Here is a 19,614-nt window from a genome sequence, read left to right on the forward strand (position 1 = left end):
TTGATTTAAAAAAAACAATTACAATTTAAAAAAAAAATTACAAAACAAATAGAAACAGATTTTTTTTTTGTTCTAGAAACCAAAAAATTATTTTTAAAAACAGTATTTAAACACGGCCTATATTATCATTAAAAAATAATTACATAACGACGCCTCTTTCTTTTTCGGTCTGCAACGACATCAAATGAAAGGCTTTTCTACATGAAGTTCTATTTACAGTAAATAGGCCTAAGAAAAAAAAAATCCCTTTATCGAAGTGATGCTAACTTATACGTTAAAAAATCTCATATTTTTACACCATTGATTATCAACTTATTTAAATCTTGTCAAGATTTTCAAACGAAATTTGTATTCAACCTAATAATTCTACACAATAGTTATCTGTATGGAATATTGTTCATATAATTATTATTCTATAAACTAACAGCAATTATCTTCTCCCTTTTAACTGTTTAACATGTTTGACGAGCTAAGTTATAAAGTAAAAAGGAAATATTAATCACAACAAAAAGGAGAAATGAGGAGGAAAAAAAAATATAAAGTGAGGTTCACACTTGATTTGTAAGTGCATGAAATTTCTCTCATAGAATAATATTTCCCTAACAGTAATTAGCTGAACTAGGACCATTCAGTTCCAAAACACATTATAACTCATTCTATGTTGCAACTTGCAACCAAACAGAATTTTTTCATATATGAAATATATGCACGTATGACTCTCATCCATTACAGAATTATCATTCAATGTTTATGAAGTTCTAATCACATTACACTTACAGATTTTAGAGGAAGTGCATTCGGTTGCTTTCATGTAACGTTCCTAGTGTAGTAAACTTTTGCTCTGATCACCCAACAAGCAGGTATAGAAAGTATCTAACTTGCAGTTTAAGAGTTCAGATGTTGGGTAGGTCCTGCTGCTTACATGTAGAATAATGTAACAAATGCGTACTCAGATAACCCAAGTAGCTAAAGAAATTTTTCATTTTACTTAGTTTATAAGCTAAGATGTTGAGTAGAATGAATCGTAAACATCTAAATAATTAAAAACTCCTGTTCTAAGAAAAACATCTCAGATAATTGGGAGGGCACGTGTGCTAAAATTCATACCTTCCCCCAATAATAATTTGACATCGGATAAATTCCCCATCCAACAATGGGAAAAGAACTAGAAAGACAATAGCCTATAACAAAATTCTTCATGCCATATGTCTCAGTTAATTGGTTCACAAATTGAAAGTCACATGTCCATCTCTGGCATAGTCATCACTGCATTGCCCATCGACAGTACTTTTCTTCATCACATCTCGTCTTCAACTACTTAGACCTGTTTCTTCTTTTCTAAGTTAGATACAGCATGCCGTTGTCGCTTCTTCCAAGCTGGGATCTTGCCCGGGAAGGCCCACCTCAATAGTCTCTCCCATGAATAGCATACCAAAAACATCAGAAATGCCCAAATCAATAATTTATCCCTTAATCCCGTTGGCAGTGGCACCAACTTCAACCAATCATTTAAGCCCCTGAAGAGATCAGATGTAATCACAGTAAAGAAACCAACAGCAGCAACAAGAGCGTACAGGAATGGCTTGTTTTCAGGAATACTCTGGTTGAAGGGATGGCCCATATAGTTCACGGCGAATGTGGCCACCTGAAGCATCATGCTCACCATGTAGGAAACAGTATTCACCAGGTTGGGATGAAAATCTGCATCTGGTTCAATGCATTCATCTGGCATGTATTTCTCAGCTTCTCTCACAGATGAAATCAGAAAAAACAGGTGAACAGAAAATTGTCCCAAGAGGGAAAGGAAGACGTAAGCACAGAAGATGTTGGGGTGGGGACGTTCAGATGAAAGACCGGGAAGAGGGCGTGCATGTGAGATAAAGAGGAAAAATGCAGCAGTGAAGACACCACTTATTGTGGCTTGTACATCACCTAGCTTGACACCATCCAGATACATAACACTCAACACATATGCAGTAGCAAGGCAGTTGAGGCCCAGAATTTTAAACATCTGGAGGGTTGTCACTAGGGTACTCCGGCCTTGACGAATTATGTCAGTGGTGGGAGCAACAGACGCATGCTTTGCAGTGAATGGGGATGCCATTGAGGCATCACCAAGCTTGACAACGGGTGCACGGCCATCTCCTTCCTCATTAAGCTCATCCATCATCTTCTTAAGCTTCTGTCGTTGCATATCGACAGCTGCCTGATGACGGTTAGCAGGTGAGTGGCTGGTGGAATCTGATTTTGAAGCAACTTTCGCTTTTGAAGAGCCTTCTCCAATTGGGCTAACAGTCTTTCCAGATGCTTCCAGGGCAGGCTTAGATTTCTTTGGCTTGACAGATTTTGAACCTTCCCCAGGCGAATCTGAAGAGGAGTTTCCACTTTGAGTTGGAGGCAATGCATTAAGAAGAGCAACTCCTACATGGGCCTAAATCAGAGAAGTTAGCATTGAGTCTTGCAGCCTTTATTCTTGGTAAAAGACACATGCAAGATACTAAACACCAATAAAATAATGCCAATTTATGATGTAAGACTCACAGCTTCACAAGTTAATACCAATGAAAAAAAATACCGGATAAAAATATTTTTAATTGCAAAAATGAAAAATTTACAGGAGACTGACATAACATGGCTATATAATTAAAACTGTCACCGACAGATCATCTTGATGCAATTGGGCCACTATCACTCAGAAAAAGTATTCTCCTTTAGACGTCAGTAAAAAAACTCTACCAGTAAGGTTCCTTAATATGGTGGCTTTTTGGTGTATGGAGGTTGTAATTTGCGAACAGACTAAATTTTTTATTTTCCACTGGCAACTACAAGTGCAATATTCAGGAAAAAATTCTATCGATTATTAGCAACCACACATTACCTGCTTCAAAGCTCCAACATCATTGGTTCCATCCCCACACATCAAAGTCAACCGTCCCACTGTTTTGAAAGTGGTCATGATAAATTCTTTTTGCTCAGGGGCAACTCGAGCAAAAACCTGAGACAAAAATATAACTGTCATTGATGAAGACAGTACCAAAGACCCAGTTACAATGTTTAGTCATTTAGCATAGATCAGAACCTTCACACGAGGAATGACCAGAAGATGAGCTGATGTCTGTTGCAACATCTCAATGCAATCACCTCCAACACAAAGATCATGAGTCTCTGATAAAGATTCAACCTCTTTATCACTGAAACCAATTTTTAGGACAGATCAGTCTAAAAAGTGAAATAAGAAAAATAACAAATGACAGCAGAAACGAGTTTGGAAGCAAACGCGGGCGGGGGACAAAAATGCTTTCTCAGAGAACGTAATAAAAAGAAGAAAAAACTCAAATAAAGAAATCTTACATTCAGCAAATAAAGAACAGGTAATCAGTCACATACACAAGATAATACAACCAGAAAATAAAAATTAAAATAAAACAAAGCAAAACAAAAAGTTAAAACTACCTGTAGCGAATATTTTCAGTCTCATCAGGGGACATCCAATTATATCCTTCACCGTTACTTGCTGGGCCAAGGATTAATGCAGGTTTTGATATAATATGAACTTGGCTAGCAACATGACAAGCTGTCAAAGCTTGGTCACCAGTAATCATCACCTATCAATATAGTCCAGAAAGATGCTGATCAGTTAGTTGTTACTAGTTAAGTACGGATCCCAAAAACTCCCATCCCTGCCCCCACATCCATCCAAAAAAAATGGGTTAGGTAAAGTGGTTAAGAATTAATATACACCAAAAGAATACAAAAGGGTTAGATATTGCTTATCAATCAAATTTTCAGTCTTAAAAAGCAGGAGGCAAGCTACCCAAATATTTGATTGCTAGATAGATAAGTCATTGTATAGCCAGATATTCAATGAGATTTACGGATCAACTCTAATCATCAAACTTCTTAACCACGAATTGGAAGTTCAAATTACTATTATTCTCCAATAGATCACACGACAAAAAATGTAATGATCATTCAAGATGCTTGAACAACAGCAACAATAACCAAGACTTATTCCCCCACTTAAACGGTCAGCTACGATTCACGAATGTCAAATCCTTATTGATAGTGTCCCACCATGTCTTTCTTGATCTCCCTCTACTCCTCATTAGAGGGGCATTATATGTAATTTCACATCTTACAGGGGCTTGTGTAGAACAGTCTAACATTACCAAATCATGAGAGAACAACAGCAGCATTAATAACCAAGACTTATTCCAAATAAAGGGGTCAACTACGATTCATGAATCCCACATATACCAAATCCTTATTAATAGTCTCCCACCATGTCTGTATTGGTCTCTGATGGGCTTAAGATAATTAGTAGTTAATAGGGAGTTATTCTAGAATATTCTCAAATAGTAGGATATAAGGAGGGGAGTGTGGGAGTGTGAGGCTATGCATGAATTCAAAATTGGTTAGTAGGGAAAATCGGGGATCTCTGGGAGTTGAGGTCTCTTGAAATTTATCTTTGGCATTTTATCTTTGTATCAGTGTATGTAAAAAGAGGCTATGCCTCCATTGTTAATGAAATTAGTGATATATTTTTCTGGGTTCCATCAATTTGATATCAGAGAACTTCCGGTCTAGGGTTGCTTCTGGTCCAGATCTAGAAAAAAAATGGAGAACAAAACCAACAGATATCTTGAAGCATTGGAGAAGGCCAGCACGAAGGATGTCATGGAATTGATGGGAAGATGATAAGGATCATGGATGCTTGGGAAGAAAAGCGAGAAACTCTAATGAAAGAAGAAGCAAAACACGAACAGAAAATTGAAAAAGAAGAAATTAAAGAAGAAGAAAGAGAGAAGGAAGATGTAGCAGGATCAAAGAACAGAAAAGAAGGGGAAAAAAAAGTGCAAAGAATGTAGAAGAAGAAGCTGAACAAAAAGAAACAAAGGAAATAAAAGCTGAAGAAGCAAACAACGAAGACACGGATCAGAAAATAGAAGAAGATGACAACAGTGCAGAAGAAGAAAAAGAAATTGATGAAGAAGAAGCTGATGAAGACATGGTACAAGCTGCATTTCCGACGGGGCTGAAAGAAGAAATTCATGCAGAAATCAAAGTCCATTGTTCAGATAATTTAGAGCAGATGATGCGTCTGGAGCAGAGGGTTGAGGAGAAGGGGAGGACAAAAAAGAACGAACAGAGATTAAAGAAGAACAAGAAAAGAACCTGGTGCAGAAGCAAACAGAGATAGAAAGACATGCAAAAGAGGATCGAAAATCAGAAGCAAAAGAAAAAGAAATTGAAGCTACGGAAGAAATCGAAGAAGAATCAGAGGAAAAAGGAAAAGAAAAAGAAGAAGATCAAGAGCAATTTAGTTATATGTAATTTAACATCTTTTTTTTTGTAATAATAATTTAACATCTTACAGGGGCTTGTAGAACAGTCTAACATTACCAAATCATGAGAGAACAACAGCAGCATTAATAACCAAGACTTATTCCAAACAAAGGGGTCAACTACGATTCATGAATCCCACATATGCCAAATCCTTATTAATAGTCCCCCACCATGTCTTTATTGGTCTCCCTCTACCCGTCATTAAAGGAGCATCATCTGTAATACCACATCATACTGAAGCCTCTGTAGGAACAGTCTGGCATTACCAAATCATCTTTAAACATTTTTCCATCATTTTTACTATAAGAGCCACTCCAATCAAGGTAGTCAACATCAAGATCCTACCCAGGATCGGGAGTTAAACATGTGAAACATGAGATTGTAACACGGATCATAAGATCCTACTAAAATATAAAATTATATTCACACACACACGTATACATATTAAACAACATAGATAAGCATAATAACTTAAACCCTACAACTAGCTTATTAAACTCTAAATACAAATGCACAAGGCCACAAGCCACAACTTAAGTTAAAGGTACAATCTATATACGTGACACGATACCGTAGGATACTCCGACACGTTAATTCTAAAAAAATTTAGATTTTGACATGTTGGAACACGTTTTAATATTAAATAATATTTTTAATATATATAGTGTATATCATACTTATTAATCTCAGATAGCGGAGTGTAGCGCCTGACCCTCCAAACTGCTATAGCGCTATAGCCGGTAGCACTACAACGCTACTGTGGCAAAGTGTACCTAAGTGATACATTAAATTGTACTCCACAAATATAAAACTTGAAATATGAAAATGTTACATAAAAAACAAATTTGAAGGATCTCAAACTCAAACATAAATGATTTCAAACATTAAAATTCAAATCATAAACAAATTGAAGGAAATAAAGTCTCAAATAATGTAACACAACAAAATAAAGTGGCAAAAATAGTCAAAATTCAAACTGCCACTTAAGTGAAATGTCAAAATCAAAGAACTTAAGGAACTAATTATAATTGAAATCATGAACATCCAAATCTTCATTTTCACTTTCACTTGTATCTAAGTTGTAAATCTCTTCCTTCTACAATGAGAACACTTTTGCAGAAACTTGTGCCGCGATTCAGCCGCAATAGCGGCAGCTACATCCGCTACACTTCGCCTGACTGTCGCGGCGCGGCCTGTGGCAGCCGGCAGCCGGCCGCTGCACCGCAACGCAACTCCGCTAAAGCGGGGCTATTCACAAGTATGGTGTATACTACATTTCATATTCAATAACTTACCAAAAAAAACGAAACAAAACTAATAATATCCATCAATTTAACCAAAAAAGATTCAAAGAAAAAAAATTATTTCCATAATTCCATTACATTGATTTAAAGCAAAAATAATAGAATATCCATAGAAAACCATAAATTATTAGACTACATTTATGGATCATTTTAATCTAGAATAACACTTTTTTAAGTTTTTATTAAATGCATTTTAGTTTTTCCAAAATTATAATTTTATTAATGTGTTTTAATTTTTTTAAAATTGTAATTTTATAACTAAAATGCCCTTGACCGTGCCGGACACGTTCAAATTTGCATGTTGGAAATGTTGACCACGTGTCGAGAGTGTGTCGGAGAGTCCGACACTGACACTCCAGGTTTTTTCAAGCGTTCGTGCTTCACAGGATACAATTCATAATATAAGACATTTTTTACAACAAAGCTATAACACTAACAAGAACAACTACTAAATATCTGGATATTACCATAGCATAATCAGACACACAAAACAGAGCCTAGAAACTATTAGAGCAAAAAACAAAACAGAGCACACAAGCAAATAACAAATCAGCAAGCAGCCAAGCACCACCCCAACCGGGAGGAGATGCAGATCAAAGCACAAACAAGTAGCAAGGAAGAGGTCAAACCACCAGCAGCCTATCTCTCAACCCGAACCACCACCCGCCCTCTCTTTCTCGACGGTCCCACACAAGCCACGTCCCCCACAAGCCACAACCGCTAGCAGCCACTGTTCAAAGCCCAAGGAGTGTGAACAGGTAGCAGGAAAGGGTTTACAGAAGGTTTTGTAGGGTTTGACGTTCTAAGATTTTGGGTGGGCTTGGGTTTTATTTTTCAGAAATGGATGATATAGATGACTAGGCCAGCATGATGGGATCATCCAACCCCTCCAGTCTCACAATCAATCATGGTTATAGCAGACGATCTCGCCGAAACGTGTTTTTGAGGATGATCATGATAAGAGCAGCAAGAAAAAATCGTGGAGGCATAAGATTCTATGATCTAACACAATTTTGACTGCCTTGACTCCAACCTTCTCCCTTATGATCTTATTCCTAACCTTATGATTCCTATCCATCCTGTATGCCCACGCATTGTGAAATACTCATTTCTATGACATTCAGCTTTCGTTCATGCTAACCAAGCCCCACAAAGAAAAGTTGACCTCATGGATTCTATATGCCATTGTGCTCAGCTCCAAAGTGCTTGAACATATAAATATTAATCAAAAACACTTCTATTACAGTGAAACAAAATAGTGAATTAAAAAAATAAAAATAAAAAAAATAAACAAAACCTTATAAAATTCAGCTCCTGAAAGTAGAACAAAAGACGCTGTTTTCAATTCATTTCCCCCTAGAGACTGGAGTTTTTAACTCTTCCAAGAGAAATTCTCTCACAACAAAAAGTACTCTCGTTTTTGCAAGAGAAGCTAATTCAAATGCCACACTTACCAAGTCATGTGAAGATCCTTTCAATTCAGATAAGACAGTGGCTGAATCTGTTCTTATGGGACAATTAAATACCTGAAAATAACAATACCAACTTTCAACATTAAATCAATGGAGGGAAATTATTTTGAATTGAGATTGTATGAGGAAGAAGATGTTTGATTACCACAAAACCAGCAAAAGTAAGCCCATTCTCCACCATATCCCTATCCAAGCTTCTAGCTTCACTGACCTTCAAGCATTTAACAGATTATATGCAACAGCTCAAACATGCAAATGTTGAAAGTAATTAATGATGTAACAAATGATAGGGGAGGAAGTAAACCAAGCATTTGTCAGGAGTGAAGAGGAAAAATAAATAAATAAATAGATAAACAAAGTCCTCAATTCCACTTAGGATACAAATTGATTGAAATCATACAAAAGGGAAATTTAACTTGATATGTCAAAAGAACTACACTAAAAAAGTGTCATTAGAAATGAAAGCCAAAATAGAAACACATTAAAAATGTTTTCCAGTGAACAAAGTTTATCCACTTTGAATAATTTAAATAACTCAAATGACAAGGCAGAAAACTTCAATGATCATTTTTGTTCCCCCCATGTAATTGAATATATGGTGGATTAAAGGGTCATGAAACAGAATGTAAAACCCAAAATATTCTTACTGTCATGTCAGAAAGAGACTTGTAAGCCAGAGCAAGAACACGAGACCCCTGACGTGTATATTTTTTGTAGTTTTCAACATATGATGGGGGTATATCAATGAGCCTCTCTTGAATAATTTCTGGGGCACCCTGAAATAAGAGGTCATAAAGAATTGCTAAGAGGGATTAAATAAAGGAAAATACCATGGTAACTCTCAAGTTACTATGTTTTGAAGTTTTTTAAAACATAAAAGATGCATGTATGTTAACGTCCACTGCTGCTCAACAAAGTAATAGAGAATACGAGAAAAAAAATAAAGAAGAATTCAAGAAGTCAGAATCTAAAAGATTTGGGCATTTAAGGTAGCACTGAAACCAGTCCACTCACAGACATTTAATTGCAGAACGTCATATTTATAAATGCTCTCGGAAAATGAAAAAAGTGTATTGGTCAGTCAACATCAACAGAACCAACTGCCAATCCAAGTACCCCAAAACAAATGTAAACAAAAAATAGCAATATGACAAGAATTATTGTTTGCAAATTTTAGAAATAAAACTTTGTTTTCATTTTATTCTATTGAAGCAAATTCTATGGACTTTTATCAGTCTTTTTTTCTAATTCGTATTTGTATCCTGATACATTTAAAAAAAGATTAACAAATAGAGAGGCAGCCATCTATACTAAATAAAGATAATAAAATTACATAAATTATACTATGTAAATTGTTTATAATATATACATATACATATAGAGGGAGTAAGAGAGTGAGAGTGGAAGAAGAGCTAATCTTGACCAGCCATGTATGGTTGTATAGTCAAGCTTAGCTCCTCACACACACACACCCCAATGGGTACATATCATCCTATCCTAGAAGCATGTAAAATAAGAAAGAAAAAACAAGCAGAAGAGTGAACACGGAAAGTTAAATGGAAAAGCTCTTGAAGAACTCAGATGGTGTGCAACACATTCTAATAAAAAAACAATCAGCTTTCCAAAGGTCATTGGTAATGACAAAAAAAAAAAAGTTAACAACATGAAATATATTAGTGTCATATTCTTCAATGATTAGTTAATCCACATGACTATTTTACACAGTCTATCTTCCTTACTCGCCAACTAGGACGTGAATTATAGACCATTCCATATCCCTCCAAAAAATAAAAGCTACTACAGAATGTTATACTTTGGCAGCCTAAATCCCTAGGTCATAGTTTTATTAAACTACAGGTCAAAGTATAGGATACCCAAAAAATAAGGTGCGCAACTTAAGCTTATAAAGAAGCAGCTTAAATCAGGATGGACCTGAGTGGGTAACATGCATGCATCCAAAATTGCATATTTATAAACAGGACACTGAGCAACCAACAAACCTTCACAAAGGCAAAAAATTCCTCCTGAATGCGCACAACAACTGCCATTCGTTTTAAGTGAGATGCAAAATGGTACCGCTGAACAATTTGGACGGGATTGCCATTTCCCCTGAAATTTGATAACAAATCAGGATAAAACAAAGATGACATAGAAAGAACTGTTAAAAAGTACAAAAGAGAGGGACATCATAATCAAGAACGAAGCATTCAAACCACGAACATCATAGACAATATATGTAATAACACATCTGCAGACGTCGCATATTCTTTGCTTTCTTAATCACTATATTTCCTTGTTCTAGCAACAGGAATAATGAAATGTAAACCGATTTATTGAACATGATTGGCAACAACCAAATTAAATGAGCCCAATTGCCCAAACGCCAAAAATTTCCATGTAAAATAAAATCTCCATCTCACATGGATTAAAAAGACAATCAACTTGTTAGCTGAATCAATGGATTTATAACTCCTCATCAGATTTAGATTTACTTACTTTTTTGGAACAGCCTTCTCATCAGATTTATAACTCCAATCTATTCCCTTAAGTGCAGCCTTCTCAAGAGGATCACCAACCTGTGGGATATTAAGGAAATTATAAGATATAGTATCAACAAATAATAGCACAGATAAAGGGGGAAACATAAAAAAGCAAGAATCATGAAGACCTATTGCTCAAGCTTGATAGTTATCTAGCAGAAAACAAGAAAAATATTTGTAACCTGGGAAACTTAGGACTTGAAGTGACAAAGAATTGTGGAAACAAGGTAAGAAATGATTGCTTTCCAAAAGTCTAGAGATAGGAAAAGTTTTATTTTGATTCCCTGAAAAGATGGCTACTACCATCTACAAAATTGATTTAGCATGACATCCAAAGTAAAGAAACTTCTAATAGTGGATCAATCAATCAAATAAAAAGGAAAACTTGATAACACAGGGCACAAACTTGACTTTCAGGAACTGTTCCTAAAAGTGCTTAACGGGTAATGCAAGTAATGAAGCATTCCCATATTATTTCCGATGCAACAATTGCGACACCATCCCACTACCACCACCCCCAAAAAAAAAAAAAAAAAATCAAATGCAGGGGCATGGGTGTCATACTTCCTTCCTTACAAGACGTGATTAAACTCAATCTTAAAGCAATGGAGTGATTTAAGACTCATTTAAGTTTCCTTTAAAAAAATATACATTACATAAACTATAAAATTGAAGAAAAATGCATTAGGAGGGGGGGAGGGGGGGGGGGGGGGGGGTAAAATAAGGTTTAAAGAAAAATATTGAACTGTGACGTGCTACTTCATTCTATTCAACATTATAACAAAGTCTAAAAACTAAGACTGAATTTAACCACCTACAGAGAGAGGAGAGGCATACCAGCTTATTCTCAACAAATACCAATGCATGGCAAGAAGCCAGGATTTCTACTGTTCGCACAGGCACTTTGCTCATATCAGATTCTAAATCTGTAGTTCCTGTCAACCCAACAACTCCAGAAAACTCCTGTAAAGTGGGAATAAAAAGTTATAGCACAAAATATGGTCTAAAATGATAAATAAATATTGTGATCTGATATGGGCATACCATGTCATCAGATGTAAGTGTCCCAGTCTTGTCAAAACAACATATATCAACCTATAGGGCAAGGAATGTACAGGAAGTTCAATAAACACCAATGTCAATATATGATCTATATCTAACAAAGTAAAGGACGCACAAGAGCAGAAACATAGTAGTAGGCCTCCAGGTACCTTCCCAGCAAATGGTATTCGAAAAGGTTCTGTGCAAAAAATTCCACGTCGTGCCAGTGCAATCAGAGAAGTATTAACAGCTATCGATAATTCCATTGGTAACTCGGGAGGTATCACAGAGGTAACAATAAGTGAACAACTTAGTATAAGTTTATACTTGCTCCTCAAGGGATCTTCTAGCCCCTGCGGCATTACAATTTACCAAGTCATATCACAACTTACCATTAAGACCAAGCCATATCAATATTTACTATTCATCTGTAGGGAAGCATTACCTTAATGAGCACATAACCAGCAGCAATCAGAGCAAATACAACCAAGAATAAAATGAACAATCCACTTTCCCAGCTATTAGCAGTCACCTATAATATGTCAATTTAGAAAGCAGAAATAGAAAAACAATTTCATCAAAATGACAATGAAATTGCATACTAGGGCTTAACGAGGTTTATATCAATTTACCCTTTCTGTAGAGAATAAGATTGTCCGCATCAACTTCCCTTGACTTGTCTCAAACCCCGTTCTCAGGACAACAGCCAAGCAGCCACCATCAGGTGTTTTCAGAGGAAAGGTCTGGCTCCAACAAGATTGTTAAAAGGGATGAGAACCATGAACAACAGCTCAACATTTAATGAAAATACATAATTTCTCAGCCTGAAATAACCTTGTCTGGAGTGTGCTGCAATATTTTAGTTCCACCAAATAAAACATGGCTTTTGTCTCGCCTGGCAGACAACTTCTCCTCAACCCCCCTACCCGCAATTGAAACCTAAAATGATGGTCAAATCTAAATGAGAATCATTAAGAGAACATCATGACATAAAAAAGCTCTTGCACCCATAGGCTTATGATATGCATTTAGATGTAGCAGCCAACCGTGAGAAAGGTAAAAGATGTCCTATTCAAACCTTGTTTATTTTTCATGGGAAAGGGGGGCCAAGGACAATAATGAACTCACACGATCCGATACATAATTACATACACAAGTAAACATGACAAGTAAACATGGACATGCACAGCAATTTAAATTTTTTGGAAAGAACAAACTGACATCAATATTAAATGTTTTATGTAAATCATAAAGTAAATAGAATCATCATTACAATAGGGGCATATGGTAAAATAAAGACAGACAGGAGGCAAAACAAAGTGTAACACAATTATATCTCAGCGATGGGAAAAGGACAAACCAAATATTAAGCAAAATGTTACATCATATCAGTAATATCTGTCTAAAAAAGTTGCCCAGCTTTCCTGGGTAAAAAACAATATCCTTAGGGGGCGTTTGGTATGAGAGATATTTTTTTTACTGAGAAAAAAAGATTGTTAGGGATTTGGAGCCTGTTTGGATCCTCTTATTTTTAAGCTAGAAGCTACTTATAAGCGAAAGCTAAAAAAAAGAGCTTAAAAAAAGAAGCTAAAAGCTGTTTGGAAATTACATGAAAATTTTAGCTTAAAATTTACTTAAAAGCACATATTTCAAGAAAATTATCTCTCTCTCTATCTTTATCACTTTTCATTTAAAAAAAAGCACACAATTCAAGAAAAACAGATAAGAGCTTAAAAAAAAGCTCCTCCAAGGAGCTTTAAATTTTCAGCTTTTTTCTTCATTATAGAAAAAAGAGCTTTTCATTATAAGAGCTTTTCCCAAAACCTGTTTGGCCTAACTTATGCTTATAAGTAGCTTCTAGCTTAAAAAAAAGAGGATCCAAACAGGCACTTGGTAAGAATTTTTTTATCCCGGGTAAGTTACAAAAAAGTGTTTGGTTAGCCAAAATTTTGCAGGGAAAGTTGGGTTAATTTTACTGATGCTATGTTTGATTGATGGTAAAATATTGATGGGAATGTGAATGAAATTATCAAAATACCCTTAATTTTTTGAATATGCCAAGTGAGTCATCATCAAATGTTGCTTTTTTTGGGGAAAAGTGAATCAAATGTTACTTTTTGAGAATCCAAGACCAAGGAAAAAAAAATACCAAAGGTAAGTGGGAAAAAAATCCTCCTTTGTGTAGTTCAAAAGGAAAATACTGGGTAAAAAAATTTGCTGGCATTTTGTTCACAATACTCATACCAAACATGGTAAATAAATATTCTCCACCCCGCTTTACCATCATTCTATACCAAATACTCATACCAAACACCCCCTTAGATTTAGACATTCAAGACATGTAACCAGCATAGAAGTGATAGCCAAAAACTCAACAAGCAACTACTACCAACAATGCTCAAACCAGCAAACAAATAGTGGCGTAAGTTTGGCAATCAGACAAGGAATCATCTATTCAAAGTTAAGAAAAATATAATCTGCTCCCTGACAGAAGTAATTTTACCTTTTAAGTATCATATATCTATTAGTGATTAGACAAGTACATTAGGGAGTATTTCGGAAAAGAGAAACACCTTCCATTGAGGAGTAGACTCGCCTGTGAGAATAGCTTCATTCACAATCACACTTCCAGCCAATATAAGCATGTCTGCAGGTACAGACTTCTCCTCTCCATTCTGACCAGAAGAGCGACCAATAGAGACAACATCCCCAGGCAAAAGGTCTGTACCAGAGAGTTTTACCCACCTATAATCCACATAATATACAAGCAAGCATCAACATTTTACTCCAATAAACCCAAATATGATCTTATTAACAATTGAGATAACATACTTGCCACAGCGATGTACCATTAGGATCTGGCTATCCACTCTAACACGTCTTAACTCAGTTAGAGTCTTCAACCGACTTTTTGCCATGGTTGACTCAAACATGAACAGCATAAATAGAGTGAACAAGCTATAATACCAGTATTCATCCAAACACCAGAGACCCACACAGAAAACCTGATCATAATATAAGCAAGAACCAGGTAATAGTTAGCAAGAAGATTGAAGACAAAAAAGAGGAAAAGAACATTAAAGAAATAATACCTGAAATACAAAAAATGGCTCCATACAGTGCTCTTTCATCAATTTCTGAAATGTTGGCTGAGGATAATCAAATCTAGAAGATCAACCAGCAGAAACATTAGAGAGAAAACTAATACAGCATAATGCTCAGAGATCAAATGAGAAGACACATAACTCCTTGACAACAAGGGAAGGAATCAACAATCACCAATAATACCAAAGTAGGTAAACTGCATATAAGATGTGTCTAATTCATAAATATTGATGTATGTAAACAACAAATTCAACCCAAAAGCTTAAACTGTTAGGTTAATGCACATTAATGGTTTTATATTTTATATTGTATTTCTCTAACACGCCCCCTCACAGAAGAGCTCATTGGACTTGAAGAATGGACAATACAAGATCCATTTACATGTGCTAAGAAAATCCACAATATTTAATTATTTATTAATAGAATAAGGGGCAATGAGGATCGAAATCTAGACCACTTGATCATAGACTCTAATATCTTGTAAAGAACCAATTCAATTCAAAGTTTAAGCACATTAATGGTTTTATATATTATGTCTTTAACACACTCATTTTTTGGTTTACAAGGGACTGAGGAGAGGATCAAACTCAAAACCACATGGTCACAAATGCTTTGATACCATATTAAGTGTCAATTCAACCCAAAAGTTTAAACTATTAGGTGAAGACACATTAATGGTTTTATATTTTATATTATATTTCTCTAACAATGCATAAGCATACAATTCCAACCACAAAAACATATCTATACTGGCAATACAAAAACTTGTGCTCTGAACGGCAGTAGATGCATATAAAAAATATAAAATATAAAAAGGTCAAAGAAATAGGAAACCCACACATTCCGCCCCCATTTCTCAGTAGCAGCAAAAACTTTGGCTTCAGAGCCATGTCCACTACTCTTGAGATAATATCCAAATGTTTCCTTTGTAGGGTATGAAAGTTTGCAAAAAGTCCCCTTCTCCTTTGAATAGACAAAACATTGTTTTCTAAAATCAAAGTAAATCTCTTCCAAATCCGCCGCTGATGAAGAACTTGCAGACTGCACACAAGTACACAAACATGGTAAACAACCGTGCAATAGCTTTCAAAAGAGGAAGAAAGAGAAAGAAATTTGCTCAACAAAACATAAACTGTAAAACCAGGAATCAACAATGTAAACAAAGAGGTAGCTGGATTCAAAAAATGCACGGTTCAAAATTAGTAAGCAGAGCTACCATGCAGCAAGCAGGTGAACAGTATCAAGCAAAAAGATACAATGAACATTACATATTCACAGTGCACTTTACTTTACATCTATTTTGAAAATATCGGAGTAATGCATTAGAGTTGAGCAAAATAAGTATTAATGAATAAGAATATGAGATCTAAACTGTTATGAACCCAGAAATACGAGTGGAGGAAATGTATGGAAGATAGAAAGAAAAAAGAAACAATTCTTATTGATGACTGCAACACAAACACATAAGGAGACAATTCTACCCCCAAGGATTTGCCCTTCACAAAGAGTTTCCTCTTTCACAATTCTCACATCTAAATTCTCGAATGCCTATCTTCGATACTATTTATGCTATATATCCACCTAACAACCTACTTCTCATCCTAATTACTAACTGCCTCCGTAACTTCCAAACCTGTCATCCTGACTTCCCTAAATAACCTGAGCTTCTCTTAATTCTCTCTAGTATACACTCCAATCTCTTCCCCCAATACTGAGTCTCATCCCTAACAAAAACGTACATTTCAAACATAAAACTAAGCAAAGATTATTCATATAAGACATGTCTGCTTTTCTTTCCCAGCCTGAAAAGCTATCCTCCTAAAAAACCACGAAAATGCAAAAACCAGAATAAACAAGAACAAACACATGAAGTTAGTGAAGCTGCCAATCTTCCCATATACCAAATTCAATAAAGAAACTCTTCTAAAATAGCTGCTATCTTAGAATCATAAAGAATCTAAGAATATCACTTAATCCAATAAAAAAGGTAGCAACAAAAAAAAAATATCCTTGAAAATTCTGGCTTTCCTCTTCAAACCATGAGCACCCAGTCTATGCATACATAATACATTGCATACTGCCAAAGAACCTTGTCTTATTTAATCCTCTCAAAACCTCGAAAATGTCAGATGAAGAGTGCTCCAATATCTCTGGACAAATACAAATTGTCGCGCACAAAAACTCCACCACTCATTCCCCCTCCAAATCAGAGAAAAACAGATAACCAAGGAGCTAGGTGAGACACCTCACTAGCATTTTCTACAAAATAATATTGTATGACTGATAAAACCAAGGAAATAATTCAATCTGCATATATATATACATACCATACTTAGTGCCTGTTTGGATCCTCTCTTTTTTAAGCTAGAAGCTACTTATAAGTATAAACTAGGCCAAACAGGTTTTGGGAAAAGCTCTTATAATGAAAAGCTCTTTTTTTTATAATGAAAAAAAAAGCTGAAAACTAAAATCTCCTAGGAGGAGCTTTTTTTAAGCTCTTATACGTTTTTCTTGAATTGTGTGCTTTTTTTTAAAACGAAGAGGTATAAAGATAGAGAGAGGTAATTTCTTGAAACATGTGCTTTTAAGTAATTTTCAAGCTAAATTTTTTATGTAATTACCAAACAGCTTTAGCTTCTTTTTTTAAGTTCTTTTTTTAGCTGTAGTTTATAAGTAGCTTCTAGCTTAAAAATAAGAGGATCCAAACAGGCTCTTATTAATGTCAGATAGCGGCGCGTAGCGCCTGACCCTCCAAACTGCTATAGCGCTATAGCGGGTAGCGCTACAACGCTACTGTGCAAAGTGTACCTAGGTGATACATTAAATTGTACTCCACAAATATAAAACTTAAAATATGAAAATGTGACATAAAAACAAATTTGAAGGATCTCAAACTCAAACTCAAACATAAATGATTTCAAACATTAAAATTCAAATCATAAGCAAATTGAAGGAATTAAAGTCCCAAATAATGTAAAACAACAAAATAAAATGGCAAAAATAGTCAAAATTCAAACTGCCACTTAAGTGAAATGTCAAAATCAAAGAACTTAAGGAACTAATCATATTTGACATCATGAACATCCAAATCTTCATCTTCACTTTCACTTGTATCTAAGTTGTAAATCTCTTCCTTCTACGACAAGAACACTTTTGCAGAAACTTGTGCCATGATTCAGCCGCAATAGCGACCGCTACATCCTCTACACTTCGCCTGACCGTCGCGGCGCGATATGTGGCAGCCGGTCACTGCACCGCAACACAACTCCGCTATAGCGCGCTAAAGCGGGGCTATTCACAAGTATGATACATACACACACACTACTATCCAAATTCCGAAGTCCATTATTTTGTAGCCATTGATACATATCCCCAAATAAAGTAACCATAAAAAAAATCAAGATGAATTAAGAGGAACAAAAATAGACACTCCACTCCAACAAAAGAAATAAACCCCATGAATTTAAAGGTCACAATTTAACAACATCTTTTGAATTACACAATGCGCTTGCGTTCATAAAAGGTTCATAAATTGTCAATTTAGAACATTCACACTTTCTTTTAAATTCACTCTCTTCAAACTTGTGTCATATATCATCAAGATTCAAGATACATACGTCCATGTAAAAGGAAGGATTAGTAACCCAAAAACACTTTTACACTTCCTTCCAATTTTCATTCTATTGAGCTGTAAACATCTAATAGTTTTATCTAGTTCTTTTCATGCATAAATTGAACATCACTGAAAATTCAATACAGTTTTCTCCTCTGAAATCCTGTCATATACTTACTATTTTCCGAAAACGAAGCGGCACGACTTCTTTAGAACCTGAAAACTTAGCCGGAGTTATCTTGCAAGAATCGGCTTGCTGAATATTCTTAGCCTGCACGCAAACCCACCAAATCAAAGCTTCTAAAAATTCCACTCAAACTACCAAGCAACCGCCATAAAATGCAGATAAAATTAATTAAATAAATAAATACCTTGCTATAATGTGCAAAACACTTGAAATCAATGGACCAACCCGTGAAGAGCCAAACGAGGATGTGAAGAGCAACGAGCGCACCCAAAACAATTGCAGCATCAACGAAGTCCAAGCTGGGAAGAATCACCGATACCCACGCGCCGTATATAATAGCGAAAGGCCAAACGTCCACGCGCCACGGCAATTGCTTCTTCCTCAGCAAATCAACTCTGTCCACCACCTTCCCACCAACGTGAAAACTTGACATTTCGGCTTTGGCTTCGGCTGATAATAGTGAAATCGTTGATCAATAAGAGAACGGAAGCATAAGAATTAGGGTTTTGGATCTGAGATCTGATGAAAATGTTTGTTACCTTTAGATGTTGATGAGAGCGGCTGAGTTGAACACCTCGCCACTCGCAACGATTCGGTGTCTTTCGTCTGCGACGATTCCCAACTTGTTGATTGCTGCAATTTTGCACACTCTCTACTCTTTACCCTCCTAATTACTTCCCCATTTAGCTTTAAAATAATCTTTATCATCCCCTTAAGTATAAAAATAGTTTGGATCAAATATTCAATTTATTTTTTTATTTATTCGACTTCTTTTATGTTTTTGTTTTATTTTTTTTTAATTGGATTTGATGTTTGTCATTTTAAATGACATAAGTTATGTTATCTTAAAAAGAGATAGACACAAGAAATAGAAATCATGAGGGTGAAAGTGGGTGGTTTTTTTAATTTAAATTTTAAATAAAAATATATTATTTTGTGTCTATCTCTCTTAAAATGATATAACTTTATGTCATTTAAAATGACAATATTTTTCCTTTTTTTAATT

The 19,614-nt window shown here is 35.4% G+C and overlaps 1 protein-coding gene across 1 annotated transcript; it reads right to left on the bottom strand.

Annotated features, from left to right (window-relative positions):
- Positions 1 to 740: 740 nt before the first annotated feature.
- Positions 741 to 19,283, bottom strand: LOC133318161 (probable manganese-transporting ATPase PDR2). Its single transcript, XM_061520138.1, has 22 exons — positions 19,148 to 19,283; positions 18,793 to 19,058; positions 18,600 to 18,692; positions 15,647 to 15,849; positions 14,796 to 14,868; positions 14,536 to 14,708; positions 14,277 to 14,448; positions 12,538 to 12,642; positions 12,336 to 12,446; positions 12,149 to 12,235; positions 11,874 to 12,056; positions 11,707 to 11,757; positions 11,500 to 11,625; positions 10,619 to 10,698; positions 10,123 to 10,231; positions 8,770 to 8,898; positions 8,268 to 8,333; positions 8,105 to 8,176; positions 3,454 to 3,605; positions 3,080 to 3,191; positions 2,879 to 2,995; positions 741 to 2,431 (listed from the first exon to the last, which is right to left on the bottom strand). The coding sequence occupies exons 2-22, from the start codon at positions 19,039 to 19,041 to the stop codon at positions 1,319 to 1,321; spliced, it is 3,576 nt and encodes a 1,191-aa protein (XP_061376122.1). The 5' UTR covers positions 19,042 to 19,058; positions 19,148 to 19,283; the 3' UTR covers positions 741 to 1,318.
- Between the last annotated feature and the right edge of the window lie 331 nt (positions 19,284 to 19,614).

This window comes from Gastrolobium bilobum, unplaced genomic scaffold (genome assembly GCF_033153095.1).
Source record: "Gastrolobium bilobum isolate Gb01-03AN ecotype WA unplaced genomic scaffold, APGP_CSIRO_Gbil_v1 utg5821, whole genome shotgun sequence".
Classification (NCBI taxonomy): Eukaryota; Viridiplantae; Streptophyta; class Magnoliopsida; order Fabales; family Fabaceae; genus Gastrolobium; species Gastrolobium bilobum.

Coding starts and splice junctions, on each gene's coding strand:
- LOC133318161 (XM_061520138.1), bottom strand. CDS start 19,041: ATGTCAAGTTTTCACGTTGGTGGGAAGGTGGTGGACAGAGTTGATTTG. Junction 12,643..14,276: donor AGTCTACTCCTCAATGGAAG/GTGTTTCTCTTT, acceptor CCATCATTTTAG/GTTTCAATTGCGGGTAGGGG. Junction 3,606..8,104: donor AAGGATCTTCACATGACTTG/GTAAGTGTGGCA, acceptor CTATATTGATAG/GTGATGATTACTGGTGACCA.